The sequence below is a fragment of the Falco naumanni genome, chromosome 13 (genome assembly GCF_017639655.2).
Source record: "Falco naumanni isolate bFalNau1 chromosome 13, bFalNau1.pat, whole genome shotgun sequence".
NCBI lineage: Eukaryota > Metazoa > Chordata > Aves > Falconiformes > Falconidae > Falco > Falco naumanni.
In genome coordinates this window covers 19026285-19050459 of record NC_054066.1, presented here as the reverse complement: position 1 = coordinate 19050459, position 24175 = coordinate 19026285, and the positions used below count along the sequence as shown (strand labels likewise).

The 24175-nt window shown below is 48.0% G+C and overlaps 1 protein-coding gene across 5 annotated transcripts in view; it reads right to left on the bottom strand.

Moving 5' to 3' along the window:
• Positions 1 to 24175, bottom strand: part of DIS3L2 (DIS3 like 3'-5' exoribonuclease 2) — a 194363-nt gene that overhangs the window by 39234 nt on the left and 130954 nt on the right. For all 5 annotated transcript variants that reach the window (XR_005830666.1, XR_005830667.1, XR_005830668.1 and 2 more), the window contains one exon: positions 3647 to 3726. Coding sequence is in view for 2 of the 5 variants with exons in the window: in XM_040613140.1 (XP_040469074.1) it covers positions 3647 to 3726 (80 nt within the window). In the remaining 3 variants the exon portion in view is untranslated. The remainder of the gene's footprint in view (positions 1 to 3646; positions 3727 to 24175) is intronic.

Here is a 24175-nt window from a genome sequence, read left to right as displayed (position 1 = left end):
TGCTGGGCACACTTCACAGCGGGTAGCCAGCACTTCCCCAGCACAGCCGGTACCATATTCCTAGATCAGGGACTGGCGAGTGCATGTTGTAAGATGGGATTCATGAGCCATGGTGGCTGTGAATGGCCTTGATGGTCTTTTACTGCCTGGCTGGGTTTTGCAATCGGATCCTGTGCAGGGCCAGAGAAACCCAGCCTGTGCAGAGGCAGCGGCAGAAAGCCAGTCCCACCCTCAACACCTGACTTGCGCTGCAGTCACACCATGGGACGGCTGGCAGGGCTGTCCTCTCCTCAATGTGACTATTCTGGGGCCACATGAAGGCTGACAATATGCTCCTGTTCCGAACGTCACCCAGCACACATCACCAGCCATCCCCATGTCACAGCACAGTGCTCCTGTCGCAGGACAGCCATCCCACAGCAGCCTGGTGCAGCAGCCCGGTGCTCTGTTGATTATACTGACTGATCTCCGTTAAGGAGAATTTAAGTAACATGGCTTAAAAATGAGAAAGCAGACTGCTTGCTTCTGCGTGAGGTCAAGTAATTTCCTCTGGGGCCAGGAAAGATTGAAGGGCTGGGAAGGACTGGCAGCCAAGGAGATGAGAGTGTCTGGGTCTGAGCAAGGAAAAAGGGGAGAAGTGATGTCCCCTGGTCTCACCCCTGTGACTGCAGGGGCAGTGACAGTTTCTTTCCTCCATACAGCTCCAAGTACAGCACTGGGATTGCTACTGGGACTATCAAGTGCCATCAGATACCAATATATTATAGCAGGGTTGGAGGGGCGAGCAGCTGGCTGCTCAGCACCTCTTCTGGTCTCAATCCAAGGCTCCCAAAGCTGTGCTGAGTCCGGTCTCCCCAAAATGTTCAGCACCCAGGGTGTGACAGTGGAGCAGGCACCTGGAGAGCATTGTGCCTGCAAATGCTGCTGCAGGCAGGCAGGCAATGGGAAGCTGCCAGGAGTGGGCAAAAATTCCTTGGCAGGGTTTTATCATTTTAAAGGGAACAAATTCCAATTGATTGCCCCTGTAAGAGCCTGCATGGTACTTGCACTTCTAGCCTAAGCAATAGAAATTTTAATTGCTCTGGTAATTACACTTTCAGCAATGCTGTGGTCCTTTGTTCTGCAAGTGGGAGGCCAGTATCTGCTGTTCTCCGGTGGCCCCGTCTGGCTGCAGCTTGGAACAGCATTTGCCACTAGGAGGGGAAGGGACACTCATCCAGTGACCACGGTGACACTGAGCCTTGCTATGCACAGCCCCAGTCACACAGATCTCCGGGGCACTGGGCACACTCCCCAGGCCGGAATGGGTTCCTGTCAACCCTCATCTTCCTCCTACTAAAGCTGCTACTCAAGAGCTTCACACATCTGTGCTCCTGCTGCAGGTCTGTCCCTGGCACAGGTCCCAGCTGAGGATGCTGGGCTCCAGGGTGCACATTTCCAGTCCTTCCCATGTGTGAGTTTGCAGTGTGTCACCAGCATTTCTTCTCTGGGATGTAAATGGCTCCAAAACATAGTGCAGACACAAACATACATTGCTTTAACTCCTAGATATGTCTTTAGAAGGATGCAGAAGAGTTGTTATCCCTTTGGGTCCTGATGAATACTGTCAAAGCCTGACTAGGCTTGGGAGAACACAAGGCCTACAATTTATCCTAGGAAATTGCTGACGAAAAGTTATGACAACTGCCATGCTATTGTATGGATAAAACATTTACCCTATGAAAGGCCCAGTGCTTGAGAAGCATGGTCTCTGCCTCACTGAGCAGGAGCCACATCTGGTGCTTCACTATGCTATTCAAAGCAATGTCCTGCTGCCAATAAAGCTGCAGTGCACACAAGCTCCTCCAAAATCACCAAGAGTACAACCAGAACTGAGCACACGTTTGGCTCAAGGGCACTTTACCTGCAAGAATACGCCCTGGGAAATGGGATCTTGCTCCCCTCAGGTTGATCAAGCAAGCTACAGAATACAAAGCATGGGGCCCCGCAGGGAGATATAAATGCAGTTTGGATCTGTCAGACACGCACAAAGTCTGGGTTTACTTGCAATCCCACTCATTCTGCCCGCACCGTATTTTTCCAGCCCATGATCCTGGCTGGCATGGCTCGGCTCCCATGCTTGCCAGAAACGCAGGTCACAGCCATACATCCCTAAATCAAAAGCCGCCAACATGCTGCAGCTACTTTGTCACATGCTGGACCACTCACAGCTAAAAGCAAGGTTTCCAAGCGGAATTGCTATTGGCCTTAGTGCTTAAACAAAATAGCTCCACTCCCGTCCCCGGAGTTCCCTCGAACAATGGCACAAAACACCCGCTGGAGCCTGGGGAGAGGAGGGTCTGTGGTAGAAAAAAAGTGGCTGCTGATTTTTGAGATATACACCACACAATTAGAAACACTGCATCTATAAACATCCTTAACAAATCCCAACAGGTCTGGGGGGTTTCTTTTTTCTTTTCTTTGCTGTCCATTGTGTGCTGCCGCCTTTAAAAACCTCAAAAACAAACACTCTTCCCTTGTTGATTTTACGCTTTGGCACTGAACTGCACGCTTCCCTATTAGCTTGGTGGTGCTGGAGGTACCGACTCTGCTCATCCATGCCTCTGGGGCTGCGATAGTTGGGATGGGACCATGTACCATGTGCTAACTGCCCATCCACAGGTGGGAAGGATTCTCCAAGAAATTATCTCCCTTCTTGTTTAAACACTGAGATTTCTCAACTTAGAAAGGGGTAGGTGCTGTTCGCAGATGTCCCTCTTCCTCTTCGGGCCTGTTCTTGTCAGTGTTTCAGAGCAGATCTAATTACCGGCTGTTCCATCCATTGACAGTTTCATATACTCTCCTTTTTTAGGTTAACCTTCAATAACTGGCAAGAAGCAGAACTATATGGGTGGAGGTAACAGGCTATGGATTTATGACACGCTGGTATTCAGGCAAAGTAACCCAGCACGAACACAGAAATATCCTAAACTGTGCTGCTGCTGTCAATTTGATAATGAGAAAGTGAATTGAAATAAAAACATCTTGGGTGCCAATTCACTACAGCAGCTAGTAAAAATAGGCAGAATACCTAGAAACTGAGGACTGTGCTCCAAATACATCCAAAGCTTGAATATCATATGGTACTTCATAAAAACAGAGCGTGTGGCTGCACTGGGGCTACAGTACCACAGTTGAAAGGCCGCTCAGTGAACCCATGCATGAGCTTTAGCAGAGAGAATGGGGTGCTGTGTGTCTCTAGCTGAGCAGAGGTGAGGGCTGCCCTCTTCAGTGCTCTGCAGCCTTTGGATGCTTGCCCCCAGCCCATGTCACCTCAGCACAAAACAGTGCATGGTCTGAGTTGCAAACACCCCAGGGCAAAGCCTGGGTGAGTACTGCCAGAGCCCACAGTACCCGAGAGCTGGCCTTTTAGCCAAATAAAAACAGCTTTTAAATGCTGCAGAGAAAAGGGTGCTGCAGGGCCTCGTGCATTTCAAAGGATCTAGACTTTTCAGGAGCTGTTCCCAGTTTCAGGTCAAGCCTGAAGCCTGCTTTAATCTACTTTTAAGTGGTACAAGCAGTTGGAATCTCTCTGCCAGAAGGCAAGGCAGTCTCCTTTCAATGCACCTTCCCCTATCTGCTGCATGCAATCTTCTGAAGGACTTACTTGTTGCTGTCCCGGTACTGATAGATATAACAGCCTTGAGGCATCCCACTCTCCTGGTCCAAGGTAAACGAGAGCTTCAGCTGCAGGGAGGAGAGGGGGTAGGGGAGAATGAAAAGAGAAACAGAAAAAATAAAAGCAACATTTTAGGCTCTCAGTCATCACAGCAACTTCAAGTGAGGCTTGTGGGAGAAAGCTTAACTCACCGAGACTGACACGCAAACACCGTGGCCTGGAACATACCGCGGGGTTCCAAACCTCAGGGAAAAGTCACATGCGTTGCAGAAACCTCTTGCTTTTTCCACCCTCTGTTACTATAAAGTGTTCGTGGTTCTTCTGAAATGCATGGGTCATAACAGTTCACCCCTCCAAACCCACCCACGCACACCACCCTTCACCAAAGCAATTGCGGTTCCCCTCAGACACTAAAGAAATGAGTCTTCTCCATCGGTAGCTGTAGTTCCCACGAGTCTTTCTCTGAAAACTTTCCCAGCTCCATCTCGTTCCTCCAGTGCATTAGAACAGAGAAGAAACCACAGAGGGAAAGGTGACAGATTTTTCCTTCTGTGCAGAGTTATTAAAGAGCTGTTAGAAGGGTTTGCAGTTTGGATCCGTGTCCGGCAGGAGGCTATGATGTGACCTGGAAGCTGCTTTCTTTGCAGCTCCAAGAAGGCATTCGGCAAGGGTTTTCAGATTTCAAACACGGCTCATTTTATTTAAGGGGGAAAAATTAATCCTCTTTCAACAAGCAACAGAATGGTTCCACGGGAGACTTTTTTGTTGAAAATGTCTCCAGTGATTTTATAAGCTGAACTGCCTAGAAAACAGCACAGGGCTGAGCCTGCATGTGTGAGCAGCCCCTCATTCCCCAGAGGAAAGCTGGCCCCCAGACCAGTGTCCCACCAGCTCCTGCAGCCATGAGGTGCAGCCCCCGGGCTCTGCAAAAGGGCTGCAGACCCTGACCAGGAGCCAGGAGGCTGGGTGAGAGGGGCAGCATCCTTTGGAGGAAGCAGCTCTGGCCTTCAGGCTCTGAGTGATTTGGCTTTTTGGGGGTCACGAAGATTACTAACAGCAGGGCTGCCACCACTGACGGATCACGCAAAACTCTTCAAACAGTCTGGGAACACCATCACAGGGCTAAAAGTTGAAGGAGGTTTTTTTATGATGAGCCCTAGCTTTTTAAAAAGGGAAAGGAGGAGAGAGCAGTGTTGAGCCACTCCATTTGATCACAGACTCCTCTCCTCTGGGCTCCAAGGAAATTGCTAACTCAAATTAACAGCTTATTCAGGAATGAACACAGAATTAAAACATCTTTCTCCCGTAGGCTGTTAAGAAAACCCATGTGCTGAATCATTAGATGGTGCACTCATTTTCCCTTCCCTAAAGAGCAGCAAAGTCATATGCTGTGCTCTCACTGACCCAAATAAAACCGCATACCATGAAATCATCAAAAAATTCACCACCTTGGATACCAAGTTAAGAACTGAGTACCAAACTGAGGCCAAATCCATCTGATCTCCCATGACTTCTGTGTCCCTAACTGTGTTAAGCCATTCTGAAACACAGGCTCCTGCAACAGTGTGTATGTAACACATGTATCCATGCTTTGCATGTCTCCATAGTACACGTGTCACAATTCATACCGCTGTCCAGATGGCAACTTCTTACGTTCTCCACAACTCTCCCTTCCTGCAAGTTCTGATCTTACTACAGCTTAGCAGATCACTCAGGTCTGTTTTGGAGACTGGTGTCCAAGGCAGGACTAGCAGGGCCAGCTGGGGATGCTTCTTCTGACTGAGATCCATGAAGCCGAGCATGAAACTTCTCCAGATGCTACTAAAATGGCACGTGGCAGCTACCCCATGCGAGCAGGAGGGTCAGCAAGGAAGAAGTGACCTCCCCAGGGAAGACAAGCAATCACCCTGCTGGTCATATGTAGCCCATAACCAGAGTACTCCCAAGTGAGCTGCCCTGGTTTGGGGAAATGAAGAAGGAACTAGGAACTGCCCAAAGTCATTTTTCTGGGCCAGGTTTTCCAAAGCTTTCCTGCTAGAATATCAGGAAGCATCTCTGAGGTGAAATGGATAGAAATTATCTCAGGCACAGCTCCGCCTGGTCCTGTGCTTTGAGGAACAGGCACTGCACTGCAGAATTGCTAGAGAAGAAACAATAGAAAGTGCAAATTGGGCAAAAGTGTGGCTTTGGCCACTTTCAGCAATAATTCTGATCAGGACAAACTGAGGACTGCCTAAACCTCTTGTTGGTAGCTCTCAGCTAAGTGGGCTTTGGGCTTGCCGTAACAGAGCATCTCTGGTTACACCTCACCTGGGCTCTGAGCTCCCAGCACCACTCGGGCTGGAGCCAGCTCTGTGCGAGGAGACAAGGCCACGGGAAAGGAAGGAAGGAAAAGGGCTGGGAAGGAAAACAGCCTTGTTTGGACAGACTGCTGGGGAAAGCTGTGGGGTAATCAGGTATGGGAGGGTGACCTTTGACTATCTGGGGGGATGGGGTCCCACGGAATCTGCCTACCCAAAAAGGAAAGATCGCAGTTCCCAAAGATAGCGGTTTTCAGCTTTCTGTTATTTCAACCCTTCTTTCTCTGCTCATGTATTCCAGACAAATAAAACACACCCTGCGTGGCTGGCTTAGCTGCCTCTGCTACCCACCAGTGCCAGCAAGGCCTGCATAACAGGGACTGTACACAGCTTGACCATCTGGGGCAATACTGTCAGGCCAGAGGGTGCTGCTGTCACCCACAGTGACAAGAGGACCCCACTCGGAGAAATGTCAGGGTCAGGCTGCCATCACATGGAGAGACGTGTACCTAAAGGTCTGTCCCAGCAAACATAGCTCAAGGCAGCTGTGCTGTCACTGATGTGCAAAACCCTGCTCTTCTGCAGATCTGTCCTGCCGATGCACAGTCATGGCCAGCCAGGATGGGGAAGAGAGGACCTGTGATCGACACCCACCTAGGCCATGAGTCCTTACAGACCTCGAGTGAACAGCCAAGCTCTGGCTGTGTGGCCACCAGCAACGCTCTGGCAACCTTTGCTCATTTGGTAGCATTCAATCTCTGCAGGGAGCATGAAGCCCCCATGCAAAACCCATCACAAGGTGGAAAGAAAGTGGGTAAGGCAGGTAGAGGAGGACTAACCGAGCGCTGCCAGGAGGTATGCTGGGATGCAGAGACTGTAAGCTTCCTACTAAGCTTGAAAAGATTGTCCACACCCACTCAGTATCATGTAGTTGGGTCCTCTCTGCTGTTGGAGCCACAGGAGTGCTCCACTGACCACCTCCAGACACATGCTCACTTCTGCATGGCCATGCTCAGCTGCAAAGGCACTTACACTCCCCAGTGTGTCAGTGCTTTGGGAGGTCTGCTCCGCAGATTTCTCCTCTCATGCTAAAGCTAATCTTCTGACACAGATCTCCAAGAATAAAACTCAAGTATCCTTTCCCAGCTTTCCGCACACCCTACACTGCTGCTTCTCTCTGGTCCCACCTTCTCCAGCAGCCGCCCTTTCCTTTTGCCTTCATTCACTAAGCACAAAACCTCTGGCTACTTCTGAATTAAAGAAGGTTGCAGGGCAAGGCTGGGGGAAGGAGAGATGTCAGGAGCTGATCGGCTACTTTATCAACTGTCCTATCTGACTTCTGCTACAGCAATGTCACGAGACATCCAGAGCCTCCCAGGTAGATGAAGCCCTACAAAACAAGCAGGCTTTTGCAATCCTCCCTCTGGCACAGCTTTAACTCTTAACCAATTTGATAGCATTGCTCCAACACCGCGTGCCGCTTTGAAACTCCTTTCTGTGTGTCAGTGCTTCTTGTCAGGACACAAAGGCTTGCTGTAAACCCAGCAAACAAACTAATACCAAGACAAAGGAAAGGGCACTACTCCTCAAAATACCAGGTTTTATACCTGGAGGGGCAATGAGGGACTGAGGTTTCTTGAAGAAATGCAAGTGCAGGGTGACTCCATCACAAGGAAGGCTCATCACATCAAGGGATCTTCACCGTTAAATATGTGAGATCATTTCATTTTACAAGACACTGCTGGGCTTCACTGGGAGAGGAGGGGGAAAGGAAATTTCCCAGCACCTTACTGCAGTGTGATTTGGCTTGCACTGCCCCCTTCGGTTGCTTAGCCCTGGAGCTCACACGCTAATAAAGATCCCTTTCCACTTCAATAGCTTTGCACATAAAGAAATGTTCGGCATGGTGTGTGTGTGAACTCGATGGGAAAGGGAGCTGGAATGCAGCCATGCTGAGAACAGAGTGCTGCCTACCAGGCGAGCCCCATCAATAATTGAGATGTCAGAGGCACAGGGAGGTGTGTGAATAAGAGCTGTCAAAAGGAGTAATTGGGATCTGTGTGGATACAGTGATGGATAGGCTCGCTCACCACCAGACACAATTGCAATACACCCAAACAGAAGAGGAGCAGGGTGCTGAAATTCAAAGGGGCTGGGGCAGGCTGTTTGATGGGCAGGATGTTGCTGCCTCCGTGGAGGGGAGTATCCACCTAAAGTACCAAACGGGTGTGGGCACACTATCCCATGACTGGTCAATAGAGCAAGAGAATGTACTCACAGCACGTGGCTGATCCTTGGTAATGTTTGTTGGCACATACTGCAGGCTCAAGGTGAAGGTAATGCCACGTCCCTGAGGAAAGTCATCTGGGTGAAAGTCATCTCCTGCCCACAATCATCACTGGGCACTGAGAGCTGCGTGTGCATAACACCTGTTTGTGCAATGGCTCCACTCTTTGGATTAGTGACATCCTCCTGCTCTCTATTCCTAAATCCTTGAATCCAGCAGAGGCTGCAGTTGGCTGACAGTGGGATTGCTGCTTTTTCCTCCACCCATCAGACACCAACACGCTGCTTCTAAACCCAAGGGTTCCCACACACACATCCCTGGCAGTGGTGAGCTGACACCAACCCAGCACACAGACATGGACAGACACAAAACACCAGGAAAAGCAAAAGGGCTCAGGGCAGCTGCCCTCCAGTGCACTGACAGCTCTGTGCTGCCTGACTCCTACAGGGACGTTGTTGGGGAAGCTGCCTGCATCTTGGGGCTTCGTCCACCAAGGCCAGAAAGAGGATTTCCAGAAAGGAGGAGCAGTGTTTAATGCTGTCATGGGCCTCCAGGCTTGCCTGGACTTCAGTGCAGCCAGCAGCCATCCTCATTTAAAGAAAGTTTTAAACCTGCATCAATTAGGTCATGCAATAAAGCCTGGTAGCTCCAACAAGGAGAGAGCAATCTTCTGGCTGCTGAAACACTGCCAGTACCTACATTGACTTGACTAGGAAAATTCTGCATGCCCCTTGAGCTTGGATCCCCCCGTTCCCAGCCTTGGCTCCAAGCAGTAAGCCTCTGTCACTAGATGAAACATTTTCCCTACACATGCACTGTATCAGAGAGGTATTATCGGTTTGGCTGAATAACCAGGTCAAAGATTTCAGATGTCCCAATTCTGGGGCAATGTAAGGGCATGCCTCGGCCAGCCTTGGTTGTAACTGTTCAAGGTAATTCCACCAGTGTGGTGGGGTATTCAAGCAGAAAGAGTTCACCCAGGGCAAGGAGGAGAGGCAGAACATGAGCCTCCAAGGCAAAAAAACAGGGAAGTAGACCTAAAGATTACACTGAGAACAGCTTCCTGAAAGGCAGGGGTTCTTTTCTACCTTTGGCACTCATTCCATTTTAACCCTACCTGCATGCAAGTCCAAAAAAACTGGTATCAGCTCCCTCTTGCAATAAAGGCTCCCCTCTCTCCAGCAAGCTCTAGAAAGCTTTTTAAGAATAAACTTAGTCATCAAGCAGGTTTTTATGCCCTGCCCAAACTTTGGTTTTGACCTGAAAAAAAATAGCCCTGAAGTCCTGACACTCACTTTTAAAACCACAAAAAACGAGCCATGCTCCAGTAACGTAATCACAGAGTTTTCTGGCACCTCATCCCTTAAAAATACATCCATCTGCCTCCACGCAGGCCATCAAACTCAATCTTGTTCACAATGGATTTCCCAATTCCTGCGTGCTGGAAGGACTGCAGCGGTGCTGGCTGTGCCGGCTGGATAGCCCGTACAGAAGCGCAGGCTGCAAACCTCACAGCTGTGTTTTCACTTAAAGAAGCTGCTCCTGAGACCAAAGCACTTCTTCCACAAGCTTTGCTATTTGTGCTGCAGTTCAAAATTGCTCGAGAAAGACCCTGGGTAAAGGCTGAAGAACATGTGGTAAGGACAAGATGGGGGTAATAAAGGAGAGACCAAAAGTCCTACAATGGAAGAGGAACGCAAAGAAACTTACCACCAGCTCACCTAGTTACCTCTCACATGGGGTTGGGGTGGCCCTTCCCTTTTGGCTTTGCAGACAGTGAATGTTTGGTCAATCTCAGCAGCTGGTTATGGGACTGCTGTTGCTACTGGTTGGAAGTCCTGAACTTGTCCTAAACTAGTCCCATCTCACCCACTGCCTCCTCAGTGAGACCCCTTCTCCCCATCCCTAAATGCACATTTTCCAGGTGAAGGTTTAAATTCTCTAGGAGGCTCCTGTAGCCATCCCTGCTGCCCTGTGTCCTCAGCACGGCCGATCCCCAGCAGACAGACAAAACCAGAGAGGTAAAATCAGCTGCCCTTTATAAGCCTGTTCCTTGGGGAAAGGGTGCTCACAAGGGGACACCACTGGCAGCTGCTCCTCTCCCCTCTTCCTGCTGCACTGTCACCACTCCTGAGACATCTTGACCCCCAAACTGAAATGCAGAGCAGGTACAGGAAGGAATCAGCAAGAAACATGCTGGGCACATTCCACAGCCAGCCAACCTGCACGTCTGGAGCTCCTGGGTGTGAGAAGATGGTGTTGTGTTTGACAGAAACTCCTTGCCAACCTTGCCCCCTTTCACAGGACAGAAGAACAACTGTGTGTAAATGGGCAACAGAACAAAGGGTGACTTATTTTTGGGTGTGAGCCCTCCTCTCCATTCCTACTTTACTTTCCAGTTTTGAGGTCTCCTGTGCAGAAGGGTTCTCTCTTACTTGCAATAATACAACACATCACCTTGAGTTTTACTCATTCTGCGCTACCCAGAATGCACACAACTCTCTAATCTCTCTTCCTTCTCAGGACATTAGCCAGCAAACTACCTCTGTTAACAGACTACAAGATCTATACATGTGGCTAAAGGACAATGTCAACCCAAACCCTAGTTCAGACTAGGAAAAGGAGCTGAAACTCATCTGAGGTATTACTCCAGCCTGACTCCCTCTGCTCATTTCCATTTTACAATCTCATAGTTTAGCCAGATGTTATTCCTCTCCTCTGCTGCTATCTGCATTAGACAACTGCATAAAATACATGCAAAGCCAGTGAACGCCTGACATGGGAAGATGCAAGATAGCAGACTGCTTTTCCCCCTTCTTAAACTGATCTCCCAGGACAGAGGTTCCCAGCCTGAGACCCAAAGCCACAATAAGCTATTACTGAATTATCCCACCGGCTGCAGCAGGTCTTGCTCTCCAAACATCTCCTCTGGGACGCAGCAAGGACCCTGGGGTCTTCCCATCACAGGAGTGAAGTCACCAACGCATGTTCCCCAGCACACACAAGGGCTGCTCTGCTGCTGCCTAGTGGCCTCCAAAACTTTCTCTGCTACAGGTGGTCGGGCAGTACAGCAAAAACAGAAAGAAGCCTGCCTGGATCCTTTGCAAAGACATGCAGATGCTGTCATCAAAATGGCAAGCTGGCATCATAACCTTGGCTTTCATTTCACATCTGCAAGTCAAAGCTGAAGAGCCTTTCTGGAAAGACAGGGCAGGAGACAACTTTCACCACTTGGCAAAAATATAAACTGCAAATGAGTTTATTTTTAAGCATTCACACTTGCCTGCATTGGAGGTTTCAAACACAATCCACAAAGAAATGGATCCAGATTTATTTAGAAAGAAGTGAATACTTCCATTCACTTTGTAATTTATAAGCTGGATGAGTTCATTCTCTAGATGCATGATTAGGAAACCACAGGACTAAAATACAGATTATACAATTGCAAAGGGTTTACATTGGTTGATTAAAAATACCTTCTTCAGAAGCTAACGAACTGTGACACTGCACTGCATGCTCTAGACCACTCGAGAACTGTCAATGAAGCTAAAAGTATTTTCTACACATACATCAATTTTAAAATAAAAGCAAAACATCACTAGGAAATGCCACATAAAAAACTGTGACACCAACAAGATACATGCCAAATCTCAATGCCTGGTTGTTTTCTGTTACTCCGGGCCTGTTTCCCCGCCTCTTTTTAAAGCACTCCCAGGTCCTGCACTTCTCCCAGCCCCATCGGTGCTCTGACAAAAGAAAAATTCACTGATTTCATCTTGTGCAATAACAGAGCCTTCACAAGCTGGGCTTGACCAACCTCAATAGAGATGAGAGGTTTTGGGCTGCAGAAAATTCTTGCGTTTTGAAGACTGATGAGGACTACAGCCTTTACAGGATGCAGGGGAACAGTGAGGTCCTGCCCAGTCCCAATGGCCCCTTCTTTACCTGGGGCATATGGAAATTCACTTGGGAAAGCAGGAATTTGGGACGATCAAGGCTCTAGTAAGAGGCTAGATTGCTATCAGGAATTTGAACCAACCCCAGAGACACCTAGGGAGGCAGGACTGACCCCTCTCAAAGCAATTAAGAGTTGCTGGCAAGTTTCCCTGTCCATGAAAGAAGTTGATGGCTGGAGGGCAGTACCTGGACATCACTTATCAGAGAGTTAAAATTCTCCAGGAGAGACCAGAGACCAAGAGCCAGAGGCCAAGGGAGCAGCACAGGGACCTGTAACTGGTATGAATAGGAACAGGCAAGACCAGGGTCTGCTGCATGGGAAGAGAGATGGGAAATGCAGTCGCTAACACTCTGCTGCCAAAGCCCACAGGCACCAGCAGCCAGTGCAGAGCCTGGGGAAGGGGAGCAAGACACCAGCAGCACCTGCCACCGACACCAAGAGAGATCCTGGGCCTCACAATCCCTGGCTTGTTGGAAAGCCAGGGGCTTTCAACAGGGGCTGGCAGAGAAGCAAATATATCCACTGCTCTGAAAATCCTGGAGCAAATAGACAAACCAAGCGAGTTAAAGTAACCATGAAAGAAAGGAAATATTTCTCACTATTAACAAGGAGAGAAACTTCAAGCGGACAGCTGACGTAAAATTTCCCCTAAGCTGACAAGTGTCAGCAGCCAAACAGACAGGCATTTCTGCGCAGCCACGGCACCTGCAGCCTGCCGGTCAGTCGTACCCAGGACCCCAGGGAGTCTGCAACACCAACACTGGCTTTGTCACAGACTGGGTGGTATGGAAGTCCAAGTATATGCCATCTTGATCTGATGAAGAAAAGCAAAGCCTCATCAGAAAGAGATCCCTAAAGCATTTCTGTTCCAAAACGGTTTGTGAGAGCCTGAAAGACTTAAGAAAAGCAGTTAGCGTGTTCCATATTTGCTTTAGGTGAAAAATGACACAACCAAGTGGAAACCCTCTCTAAACTTGCTGCTTGGTATGTCATTATTAGAGGGTACTACAGGTAACTTATCCCCAACGGGTCATTATCCCCAAGTGCTGTTATTTCAGACAGCTGACAGTCATGTCTGAAAGCAGGTCTCAACTTACTGACCCTAGGTTTAAGCAGCCTGAAGTTTAGCTTCACGCTTGGCCCTGCTATTTTGTGAGAGCCTGCGGTCAGTAGAAAACAGTGTTGCAGAAGTCGGCGACTCCCAAAGAGAAACCCAGGCGCTGATGGATGCACAGCTCTGCTAAGGGACACGGCACTACCGGGCAAACACGGCGCACGCCTTGCAGGCGGTTTCTTTAATGGAAGACAGGACAAGAACACCAGCAATAGAAAATGTTCGTTTGATGAAAAGCAAGAGGACAAACAGCCCTTCACAAAGCACCGGATGGTTTCTGAGAGCTGCCCCAGCCTCACGCCGCTGACAAAGCACAAGGCAGTGGTTACCTGAAGGAGGATGGGACACCACGCAGTCTTCAAATGGCTCAAGTCACAGGGAAAGGCAAGGTAAGAGCTGTGGGTGCAGACATGTCTGTGCATGTGGCAGGAGGAACAATTTCAGTGTCTTTTACCACAACTACCCACAGCACAACTTCCCACCCCGCACCCCAAGAGCCTCGAAGGCATTTTACAGATCAGCCTATTTTGCGTCTTCCCTATGACTATTTTGTGTCTTCCCGTAACGTGCCCAGTCTCTGTCACTGCTGTTGGGAGAATACGAGGAGCCAAGGGCAGATCAAACACAGCAAATCCTATTTTCTTAAGTTTGTTAATGCTAACTGCTTCCCCTGCTAAGCCACTAATGGAGCTGTGAGAATCCAGGAGCACAGATTAATTCGGAGCCCAGGTACTGCCTCATGCCTGGAGGGATTTCCGTAGAGTTGCACTAGAAGACAGACGAAAGCTCGTAATACCCTCCATACAAGAGATAAACCCATTAAAATATGAACAGCCCCTGCGCAGACATGATAAGAGCTCTGCCAGGTAACAAGAGAGACCACAACAGTATTTCTAGGTTTAGTTATATCTGTAAGCCATTACACTCGATCAGAATACCCTGATCACACCACACTCAGTTTGATAGCCATGCCATTCTCCCCCGCCTTTTGGGGTGCTGCTGTGAAATACGTGGCAGTCCCAAAGTCCAGCCCAGCCCTAGCACTGCTGACTCAAGCTTTGCTCACTCTCTGGGGATGACCCTGCAGGCAGCAGGCAGCTGTGCCGTGTCCTTGGCCAAACCTTCTCCCAAGACACTGTTAGCAGCACAGGATGGGAAGGCATCTCCTGCCATACACACTCAGGCCACTGCCTTTGGCAGAGCATCTTTTCCGCACACCGCGTGCCATAGAACATCACCCAGCATCCCACCACGGCAGTGCCAGCTCCCTCCTCCCTGGGCATAGGTGGGCTGCGTGCCGTGACCTCCTGCTCTCCCATTACTTCACCACATCTCACGGCATGTCTAAGCATGGTTGCTTGGTGCATGAGCAGGAGGAGATTCAAAGCTTTCCAAGGACATCCCTGCCCATTCCCATGAATAGATAGAGCTGCTGCTGTTAGCACAACCACCAGACTCCCTTGGGAAGGGGCTGGCTGTGGCTCAGTTGAATTCCTCTGGCAGTGACCTGCTCCCTGCTCACACTTTCCTAGGGACCGCTCGGCTCTTCTGTCACAGGGAAAGAAGGAAGCAGGAGTGGACGGGGGCCAGACGACTTGTCCCAGCGTGCCCAGAGCCCGCTGGCAGCAGGACAGGCACCCTGCCCTCCAGCTAACCCATGGCCAGCCATCTTCTTCTGGCTCCAACACAGCCGCACTTCAGCAGGGAAGCAATTTCTGCACATAGACACTTCAGAAAAGGCTCTGGCAGGGTTCACTCTGAAAAGGTGCGGTGTAAAATGTAAAGTATTTTTGTAAGGCCAAGTTGATGTCAGAGCCCGCGATGGTGCAGTCGATTCCCAGGCTGGAGTGCAGGGGGTAAGATCAGTGATCTTCTTCCAGCATTAATGCACAGCAGGCTGTTTATAACCCTCTGTTCCTCATTGCTATTTAACATATGTAAGGGGCTCAACATGGTTTATGTTCAGTAGTTGTGGTTTCCAAGCAGTACTGCATTTCCTCAAAATGAAGATACATAATATTTTAAAACTATTTTTAAAACTAGTCACTAATCTGCAACCTTTTACGTCATTCCTCTTTCCTTCTATCAAACCCAAACCATAACACACAGTCACAGAAGATCATCAGTGAGTTCACATGCAAGAACTCAGCGGCAAGAAACTCGTGTGTGCGCACACACACACACAGAGGGAAACTCAAAACTGCAATTCAGTTAAATTGGTACAAGCTATGTTTAAGGTTTCAAAGGCATCCGGGATGTAGTCCACTGTTTAGAGTTGTGGGTACCAGTACGCCGTATGTGCAGAAGGAGAATCTAAGTGCTGAATCAAAGCATGAGGTATTTATTTAAGAATCTGCCTCAGCAAATGTAAAGAAATTTAAAAGTTTCCTGCCCCTGAGAGTTCAGCATTCTAGCAACCTGATTGTGTATCATCCGAAAATCTCATCACTACCTTCCCTTGCCAGGACTGACCCCGCCCACTCCTAAAGCAAGTCACAGCACAACTGAACCTCTGATTGCCATTTTGAACGTACCCCTCCACACAGCACAGTCAGCTGGGGCAGGGAAGTCCTAAAAAAAAAAATCTTCAGAAACTGGCCTTAAAAGACAGTCTGTAAAGCACCACTCCCTAGAAATGTCTGGCTTCTGCAGAGCACGGCAGCTTCTGCAAAACTCTCAGTTTTTTGCAGTAGTTTCGTGTAAATCAGACTTTTCAGTTTCCCACCTCAATAGACTTGGGACTTTGTTGGGTTAATTTTGTCTGGTCAGTCCTGGAACTGGAGTTGTCCATACCAAAGCGGTAAGTTTTAAAGGCAGAAACCAACACCATATTTTACAGAGACAGTCAAGTTCTTAAAATCAGTTAGTTATTCCAACAACATTAGAAGGAGACACACCATTTTCTCAGTCATTTTTCCATTTGTAGTATTTTGTTTTGGTTTTTTTTTTTAAACCCATGAGCCTAATCCTTCATTTCTCTATGGAAAAGCTGGAAGAAAAAGATCACAAGGACAAAGTATCAGCCTTCTAGAGCATCCACTGCCTTCGTTCACCCTTTGGAGAGGTTGCTGGGTTTGTTGCTGAGATTATGTTTTTTAAATATACTCTGAAAGTAAATAAATAAATGAAAGTATCTCCACGCATCGGTATTCACTTGTGAAGGAGACCCAGACAATGCACGGGAGGCTAGAAAGGAGCCAGTAAATTCTGAGGATGTAGAACAGGAGAGGGGATTAAGCCTGGTGATTAAATTAGGCGACGCATGAATACATTCCAATGCGCAACATCACTCAAGCACTGGACAAAACATATGGCAACAATGGAAAGCGCTGCCCACGAGGTCACCTTTAATATGATTAGGCATGGACGTCTGAAAGGAGATCTCCCAAGTTCTGGCATGCTAACTCTCCTTTGTGCAGGGCGGAGAAGCACCCTCTGAAAGCCTTTGAGACTCTGTGAACCCCACACAAACGGCTGCTGTGTGTTAAGGGATGTGCCCAAGTCCATTGAAAGCAGGACAAAAAAAACCCCGAGCCTCAAGGCCGGGTGATAGAGCCGAGAGCAGCTTTTGTTCCCTGCTCGCAGGGCACCAGCAGGAGCTGTCCCCAGGGTGTCCTGCCTGACAGCTGGGTCACCCCATGGGCTCTCCCGTTCCGCTTGGACTTTTCAACTCCACTGGCCTGCATTCACCGGCACGGCTCGCCTCTTTGAAGGGGGAGAAAGCACCTCATCCATCACTGACACGAAGGCAGTTAATTCACTTCTTTACAACTGGAAAGGCTTTTGCTGTGAGCAGGAGGGAGTGCAAGAGGAGTAATGAAACCCACAAGGGAGCCAAATGATGCTTTCCTCTGCTAGACGCCAGTGCTGGCAACACTTGCTGCTGGCACGGCCGGTGGTGGGTGAAAGGAGACTCTTTTGTGGTATGCCATTAGCTGCTTCCAACGCCTCAGTTCATGTTTACCACAGCCACTGTGTTACTTCACTTCGTGTTTTTTTCCAGTCCTGTTGATTGTACTACAGAACTGATCGAGTCCATTTGGAAGCCCTGCTCACAGAAAGCAGAAACAAATTGCTTTTTGAAAGGACTGTTTTTTATTTCTTCCCTAAACCAAACCTCACTCTGCTTTCCATAAATCCAACCTAAGGCTGAAATCCCCACTTAAAGCTGAAGAGCAAAGGTCCCTGCTAGGCTTTGCCCACTCTGGTCATCGCCCAGCTGTGCCACTGGCCCTCGGCGCGGCGGCAATGCCACCAGCCACGGGAGCGCTGAGCTATGCTGCCCAGACTGTCCTAGAAGGCATCCCACACTCCGGCATTTTCCTGCACCACACAACACCGCAGCCATGTCAAGTACAACCCCGTTACAACAGCAGCCAGCAGGTTGTCTTGTCAACTGTAATGAGAAGAAACACTCGATGACATTAAAGATAAATCTTGTGTGCGTCACTGCATGAGTGCCTTGCTGTAATCGGGTGAGCCCTTCAGACTGCTGAACTCTACCCCAGAGGACCTTGGCACGCTCAGCCAAGCTCCTTGCAAGGTTTCTGCAGACCTTTAGTATTTCAGATTCCAAGCAATGACTAACTGGGGACATGTGAGGGACAAACCCGATGGCAAACTTCTTCCACACACTTTATATCTGCACAGCTGGATGGGTGAAAGTCATGGAGACAGCCCTAGGAGGAACTTGCTCTGGCTACGGGTCCCACCAGCTACAAAGGCTCAGTGACAAAGCAACCACAAACACAGTGCAGGACGGCTACCAGCTCCGCTCCTGCTATTGCCAGGAAAAGGAAAGGATCACCTCCTAAAGCCCTTTCCAGCTTTACATTTCCAGGATGCCATAACTGCAGCTCAAGCTTTGACAGAGCACATCCCAGCCATGGCACTGTCACGGCACTGACCTTCAGCAAGCTGTGAAATGCCTACGCTCTCATACCAAGGAGTCACCTTGGACCCTTCTAACAGATCTCATCGACTCTCATGGGATCTGCCAAGACTGAAGACCAAGCCAGTTTCTAACAAGACGAGGTAGTCTGGGCAGCTGCACACTAGTTCTAAGAACACTTGGGGCAGCAGCTCCATGAAGGAGGATAAGATTTTTTTTTTTATTTTAGACACACAAAAACCCCCTTCTCCAAACATAACTCTTTCAAAATAAAAACTAATGAAGGTTGGGAGAAATGCCTGTGGTGGCATCCATTTCTTGGCTGTTTAAGCTCTTTCCAGCAAGTCTTCCTCCTTTGAAGCTACTTCACTTCAAAAACACTGATCCTCAGTGGTGGGTCCGAACAGATCTACCAAACAGCAGGAGCAAGGATGAACCAGGCCTGGCAGCATACCACACCGAAGCTGTGCAACCAGCTGTAGAAGCTGCCTGCCTTTCAACAATTTTCCTGAGGGAATGAAGCCCAGATGATGTTACTTTGACCAACTGCTTGGGGCTTAGGGCAAGTCCTCTCTTCCCTGCAGTGCTCAGCTGCAGGCAGTAGCTGTGAACTCAAAAAGCCCAAGGCCATCAGGTTCACCCTGAGAAGTAGCCATTTCTCCCTACGAAGCAGGCACACAAGGGCAGGTTTAAGACACCTCCATCTCCTGCATTTCTTCATCCCAAGAAGCATGTACAACACCTTGTTGATCCTGGCATGTGGAGACCAACTGGCTTCTGTGCTGGGCCTGACCCGTGGAAACTCCATTTAGGTACTGTATTTCTACCCAGCCTCTCTCAGTGTTCATTCTCTGCTCTAGACTTTATCTTAAAACTTGTGGGACACTAAGCAATAGCATTCTTCCAGCATGGAGAACCTCAGAGGGTTTAATACTGTTTTGCACTCTTTTATGAAAAGACACACCTGCCTGCTATCTCAGCTGGTTGCAATGGCACCATATTCATGGTCTTTAAACTGATTTCAAGGAATCTGTACAAAGGATTGAGAATTTGAAAACAGCTGACCACACTGAAAAAGGATTTCAAGGTTGGTCCCCTGCACAAAGGCTGTTTGACAGCAGCATCCCTTGGTACCGCGTTACGGATCCATCAATACACCTACCTCTTACTCCTAACTAAACATGAGAAACCATTAACTCCCCAGCTCATTTAACGACCTGCATGTTGCCCACTGGCTTATTTTTTTTTTAAATAACTGAAGAGCAAGGCAATGTGAGCACAGTATTAAAGACTATCAACCATCACTTTCAGTAATGTTTGAAAATAATAAAAAACAGAGCTGAAGTAAAAATTCAAAACCTCAAAGTAATTTCAACCATACATACATGAGAAGGGAAAAGTTTATACATGATGCAACAGAAAAAATGACTCACTTTCCAAAATGCCAAAGCCTGTTTTAGTTCATTCTGTCTTCTATACCTGTTAAACACATCACTGACAGAGAAAACATTTAAGAAATCACATTTTTTAAAATCCTGTTTTAACTATTTAAGCATTTTATTTCCTAGTATTGCTGGTCAGGCTCTAACATGCTAATCAGAAGCAAAGTGCTAGCTGGATCAATGGGGTTTCTTCTCAGAAAAACAAGGAGAGCCTTGAGATTAAAACAGAGACCTTGAAATTGAGGTGAAACTGCAGCCTCAAAGCTAATGCAAAACCTCCTGTTGATTCATGGGACTAAGAATTTCTCAGTCAGAGGCTGATTTCACCATTGCCGTGAGACACCCAATAAGCTACAGCTCTGCAGTCCCCCAAGGTCAGCAGGATCAGAGGGATCAAACCCATGACATGGCCAGTTTACTTCAATTGTCAAAGAAGGCGCAAATTAAATTTTGTTGTATTCAGGCTAGATTGTGGGTTTTTTGTAAAAAAACAACAAGAGTGACTGTTTGGTTAGTTTGGATTTATGTGACAGAAACAAGTTTTTCAAGTCCAGTTAACGGAATTACCCACAAAACCCCCTTCATGGTTATTCTGCATGGCTTGTTTCTTCCAGATGTCTGAAGTCTCCCAAACCACTCCAGTCCAACAAACTCTTCAGGCTACTTTCTCACTGCCTCTTGCTTAGTTTTCAAGTGACATCAATTTAATGGTTGCCCATCACAGATGGGCAACAGACTGTCACCAGTTTGGCTGGTAACTAATTAGCACAAATGCAATATATCTGCTACCAGCCTAGATCCAAACTGAAGAATGTATTTCCTTCAGAGGGCGAAGTTTAATAGTCCTGTCAAGTTTTAAGGCATTGACAATACAACAGCTTGTGAATACGTATCTTTAGGGAGAGATGGGTGTTTGTGCCTCAAGAGGGAAGCAGGAAGCAACAGCGAACCACAGGGTCTCCCACAACTGAACGCAGCACTGCACGAAGAAGGAGCACGTTCAGGAAGGAGGTCTTTCTCAAATCTCAAATATGGACAAATCTCAGAAACAAGTGCAACGTGGACCAACAACCTTACCTGAAACGTGCTTCACACTCCCACTTTACACAATTACGTATTCAGGGAAAATCTACACCCTGGATTATGCTCGTAAGCTTGAACAACTTCCTTATTACCGTATGATGTAGAGAAGGGCAAGATAAGCAATCTAGACTACTCAAGACAGATTCAAAGCCACTTGCTTTCAAAACAAAACCAAGAGGTTGCTCAACAAACTGTACTCCCAATGAATCACTGCAAACTTTTAGCAGGGCATATAATTTCAGGAGATGTGGGCTTAGACTTGGAATGTTTAAAGATAAAACCTGAAAGTGGACTTCAGCAAGTGCTGGCTTCCTCAGATGGGGCAAGATCAGCTCTGTCCTCTGCTCAGCTGCTGAGATTTTGGCTAAGACTCTTGCAGCCTCATTTCAGAGAGCCGTGGAAACCACAGGTGCTTTCTGAGCTTCTTTGTACTTCAGCATCCATATGCTATGGATGAGAAAAGATAAAACATCCCAGGACTCAGAAGGAGTGATCATGACACAGACACCTGATAAAAAAGAGCTGTGGTCATGGAAAGTAAGAATTTTTCCCCCCTCTCACTTTGGAAATGAGAAGTCACAGAACTGCAATGTCTGAATCTTTCATCTCCTTCCAAATATTGCCTTTTATCATCATACAATTAGCCTTTCTTCCACTTACTGTTAGGTGAAACAGAACTCGCTCTGACAAAGAGCTGCTACATCTTCACCTATGGCAGATGGAACACATTTGAAGTTACATCACTCAACACCCAGTGACTCCATCTAAAGAGAATGATGGATTAGCCATGCAGTCAGCTATAATTAATACCCGAAAAAAACTCTTGTCAAGTCTCTTTTCAAATACGTGATAAACGGAATCTGAAACAACAAGAGACTTTCTGATGACGTCTGTTCATCACCAGGGAAGAAAAACACCATCAACTGGAGGGCAAGACTCTCAGAGCAAGGACTGTTTCCTCAGTAGAAAACGTAAAATAAGAATTTCCTCCCAGCGCTTACCCCATTGCACCTCTACGCAAACATTTCCCTGGGTTTTATCTGCCTTGCTATCAGAGACATGGAAGAACCAGTTTGTTTCTGCCTCATTGAGAACCAGTTTTTCCACCCTCAACCTCTTTCAATATAACCAGCAGAAGCCACTACTTCTCTGCCTACCAACCGCACAAACACCAGTGAGTGGCTTGCTCAGCTGGATCAAGCTCTGAATTCTCTGATCTTAGCTATCAGCTTCACGTTTGGGACACATTCCATCACACCAAGACACCACCTGCCACGGATGCCCTCTTTCCCCCCTAGAGATGCTATTTGGCACTGTCTGAGGTCCCTGTAAGCAAGCGACCCCAGGCTGCCTACCACACAAGCGTGGGCAAGACCCATCAGTGTCCCGCTACCCCAGAAAACCAAGAGATGTCTACTTCACGTGTGAATCTGGAGTACCTGCAAACACTTTCAACCCTACCTGCACGTCAAGATGTGATAACTGCCAGCTCACCCCTGCCCCCACAATAGCTGACCACCAACTGGATTCAATCGATAGGAAAAGCCATGCAATTCGGAAGGTATGACTAAGTCCTGCCCACTGCAACTCCGTCCTATGCAAGCAAGAGAGACTCCCATGGGACAGCGGCACACTGGCTCGGCCCTGGCACGTGCAGGCAAAGCCTGAGAGCTGAAAGGACTGGGGAGAGGGACCACTTGTGAAACAGGATGATTCCTTCTGTGTTGCAGAGACATGCTGGCCACAGCTCAGCCCTTCACGCTGCTGTGGCTTTTTTCTCTGCTCTGCATATGAGAAGTACCCGCTAGGAACTGGGATAAAAAAACCTGACCTGAACTAGGCCAGCAATAAACAGCAGAAACAAAAAAGCACCAATTCTTATTCAATAGCTGTCAGTAATAAATGTGAGAGGAAGAGAACGGTCAGCGTTGGCCTGAGGTGTGGGATTTGGCCTGGGAATTAGAAAAGGCTGTCCTGCCAGTTCTGCCACAGACTCACTGCATGAGCTCAGGCAACTGCTTCACCTCTTCGTGCCATTCCCATCACCTGGAAGGATGGAGCCAACCTCCTCTCTGATACTTGCTCTTGAGGCCGGCAGATGAAAGAAGCTGCTGCTGCGTCACAAAGCATCTCAAAATTAAAGCGTTAAGACCCCTTCTTTCTTGAGAAGTTTCTGAGCTTGCAGGTCTGTGGAAGATTTAATAAAACTCAAGGGTTAAGCTGTTCAGAAGAAAAACACTCATACATGACTGGTGAATTTGAGTATCTGAGCTAGTGGCTGGAATATTTACTCCAGGAAGAATAAAGTCATAACCAACTCTTGCATTACTGATGGTAAATTAATGCCAGAGCACCACTGTGTGGGGAGCTCCTTCCCAGCCATGTTTGCCCAGACATCTGGCTGCAGTGGCTCCCAGCACGATGCTCTACAGCCGAGCCCGGTGCTCCAGCGTCCGACTCCCCCCTCCTGCCAGAGCCAGCTCGACCACTTCACCACCTGCTCCTGCTGGGACACAGCTGCTCAGCTCTAAAAGAATGATTGGGGAACGGCAGGACATGTGCGAGGACATCAATCCTACTCACACCCCTGGGAGGACTTCATTAAAATCCCAGGGCAAGACATTATATTTGGAGGGCTTTCTACTCAAAATCCTGATTTAATCAAAATATTTTAAAACCTACTGGCAACGCAAGAAGAAAGATGCTCAGCCAACACAGACCCCCTCCATAACACGATCCCACAACTCCTCCTTCCTGTGCACGTCCCCAGTGCATGAGCAAACTGCCTGACCTGAGCCATTAGCTGTTCCTGGTGACAACGGTGACATTTCATGTTTGCCTGCGAAGTACCATATCCCCCTGCGATATTGTAGGCAAGACATTTCCAAAAATCATTCCTACTTCATTAACACACCTTTGCAAATGCATTTCGATTACTCCTATGGGGAAGCGCAGTATCCCCCGGTAGAAAGGTTTGGCCTTACATGCTCATTTTGACGTATTAACTGAGACGATGCAAAAGACATAAAATCCCCAAAGGAAATTAATCTCCAAATATATCCAACATCCTCCCCAGCTGCCTTATGTATCATGCAGTATAAGCAACTCTCCATTACGATCGTATAGCACCTGCTGTCCCCATTCTGGATATCAGTGATGTCTCTTTAACCAGACATCAAAGAGAAGGAGCAGACAATGGTGGAATTGTGATAGGAAGTGAATAGTGAAAGCTCCTTAGTCTGCATTTCCATTTATCTTACAGCACCGCACGTACAGACCACCCCGCCTCTGCTGTCACATTCATGTACTGTTGCTGCAACAGCCTCTTTAGGGAGGTATCATGGCAGTTTTCAGGATCTTATAAATAAGCCTTTTGGATTTTCTCTTGGGCCAAAACAAATGCCAAAGCAGGTACACACCTCAACCTACCCTGAGGAAACCA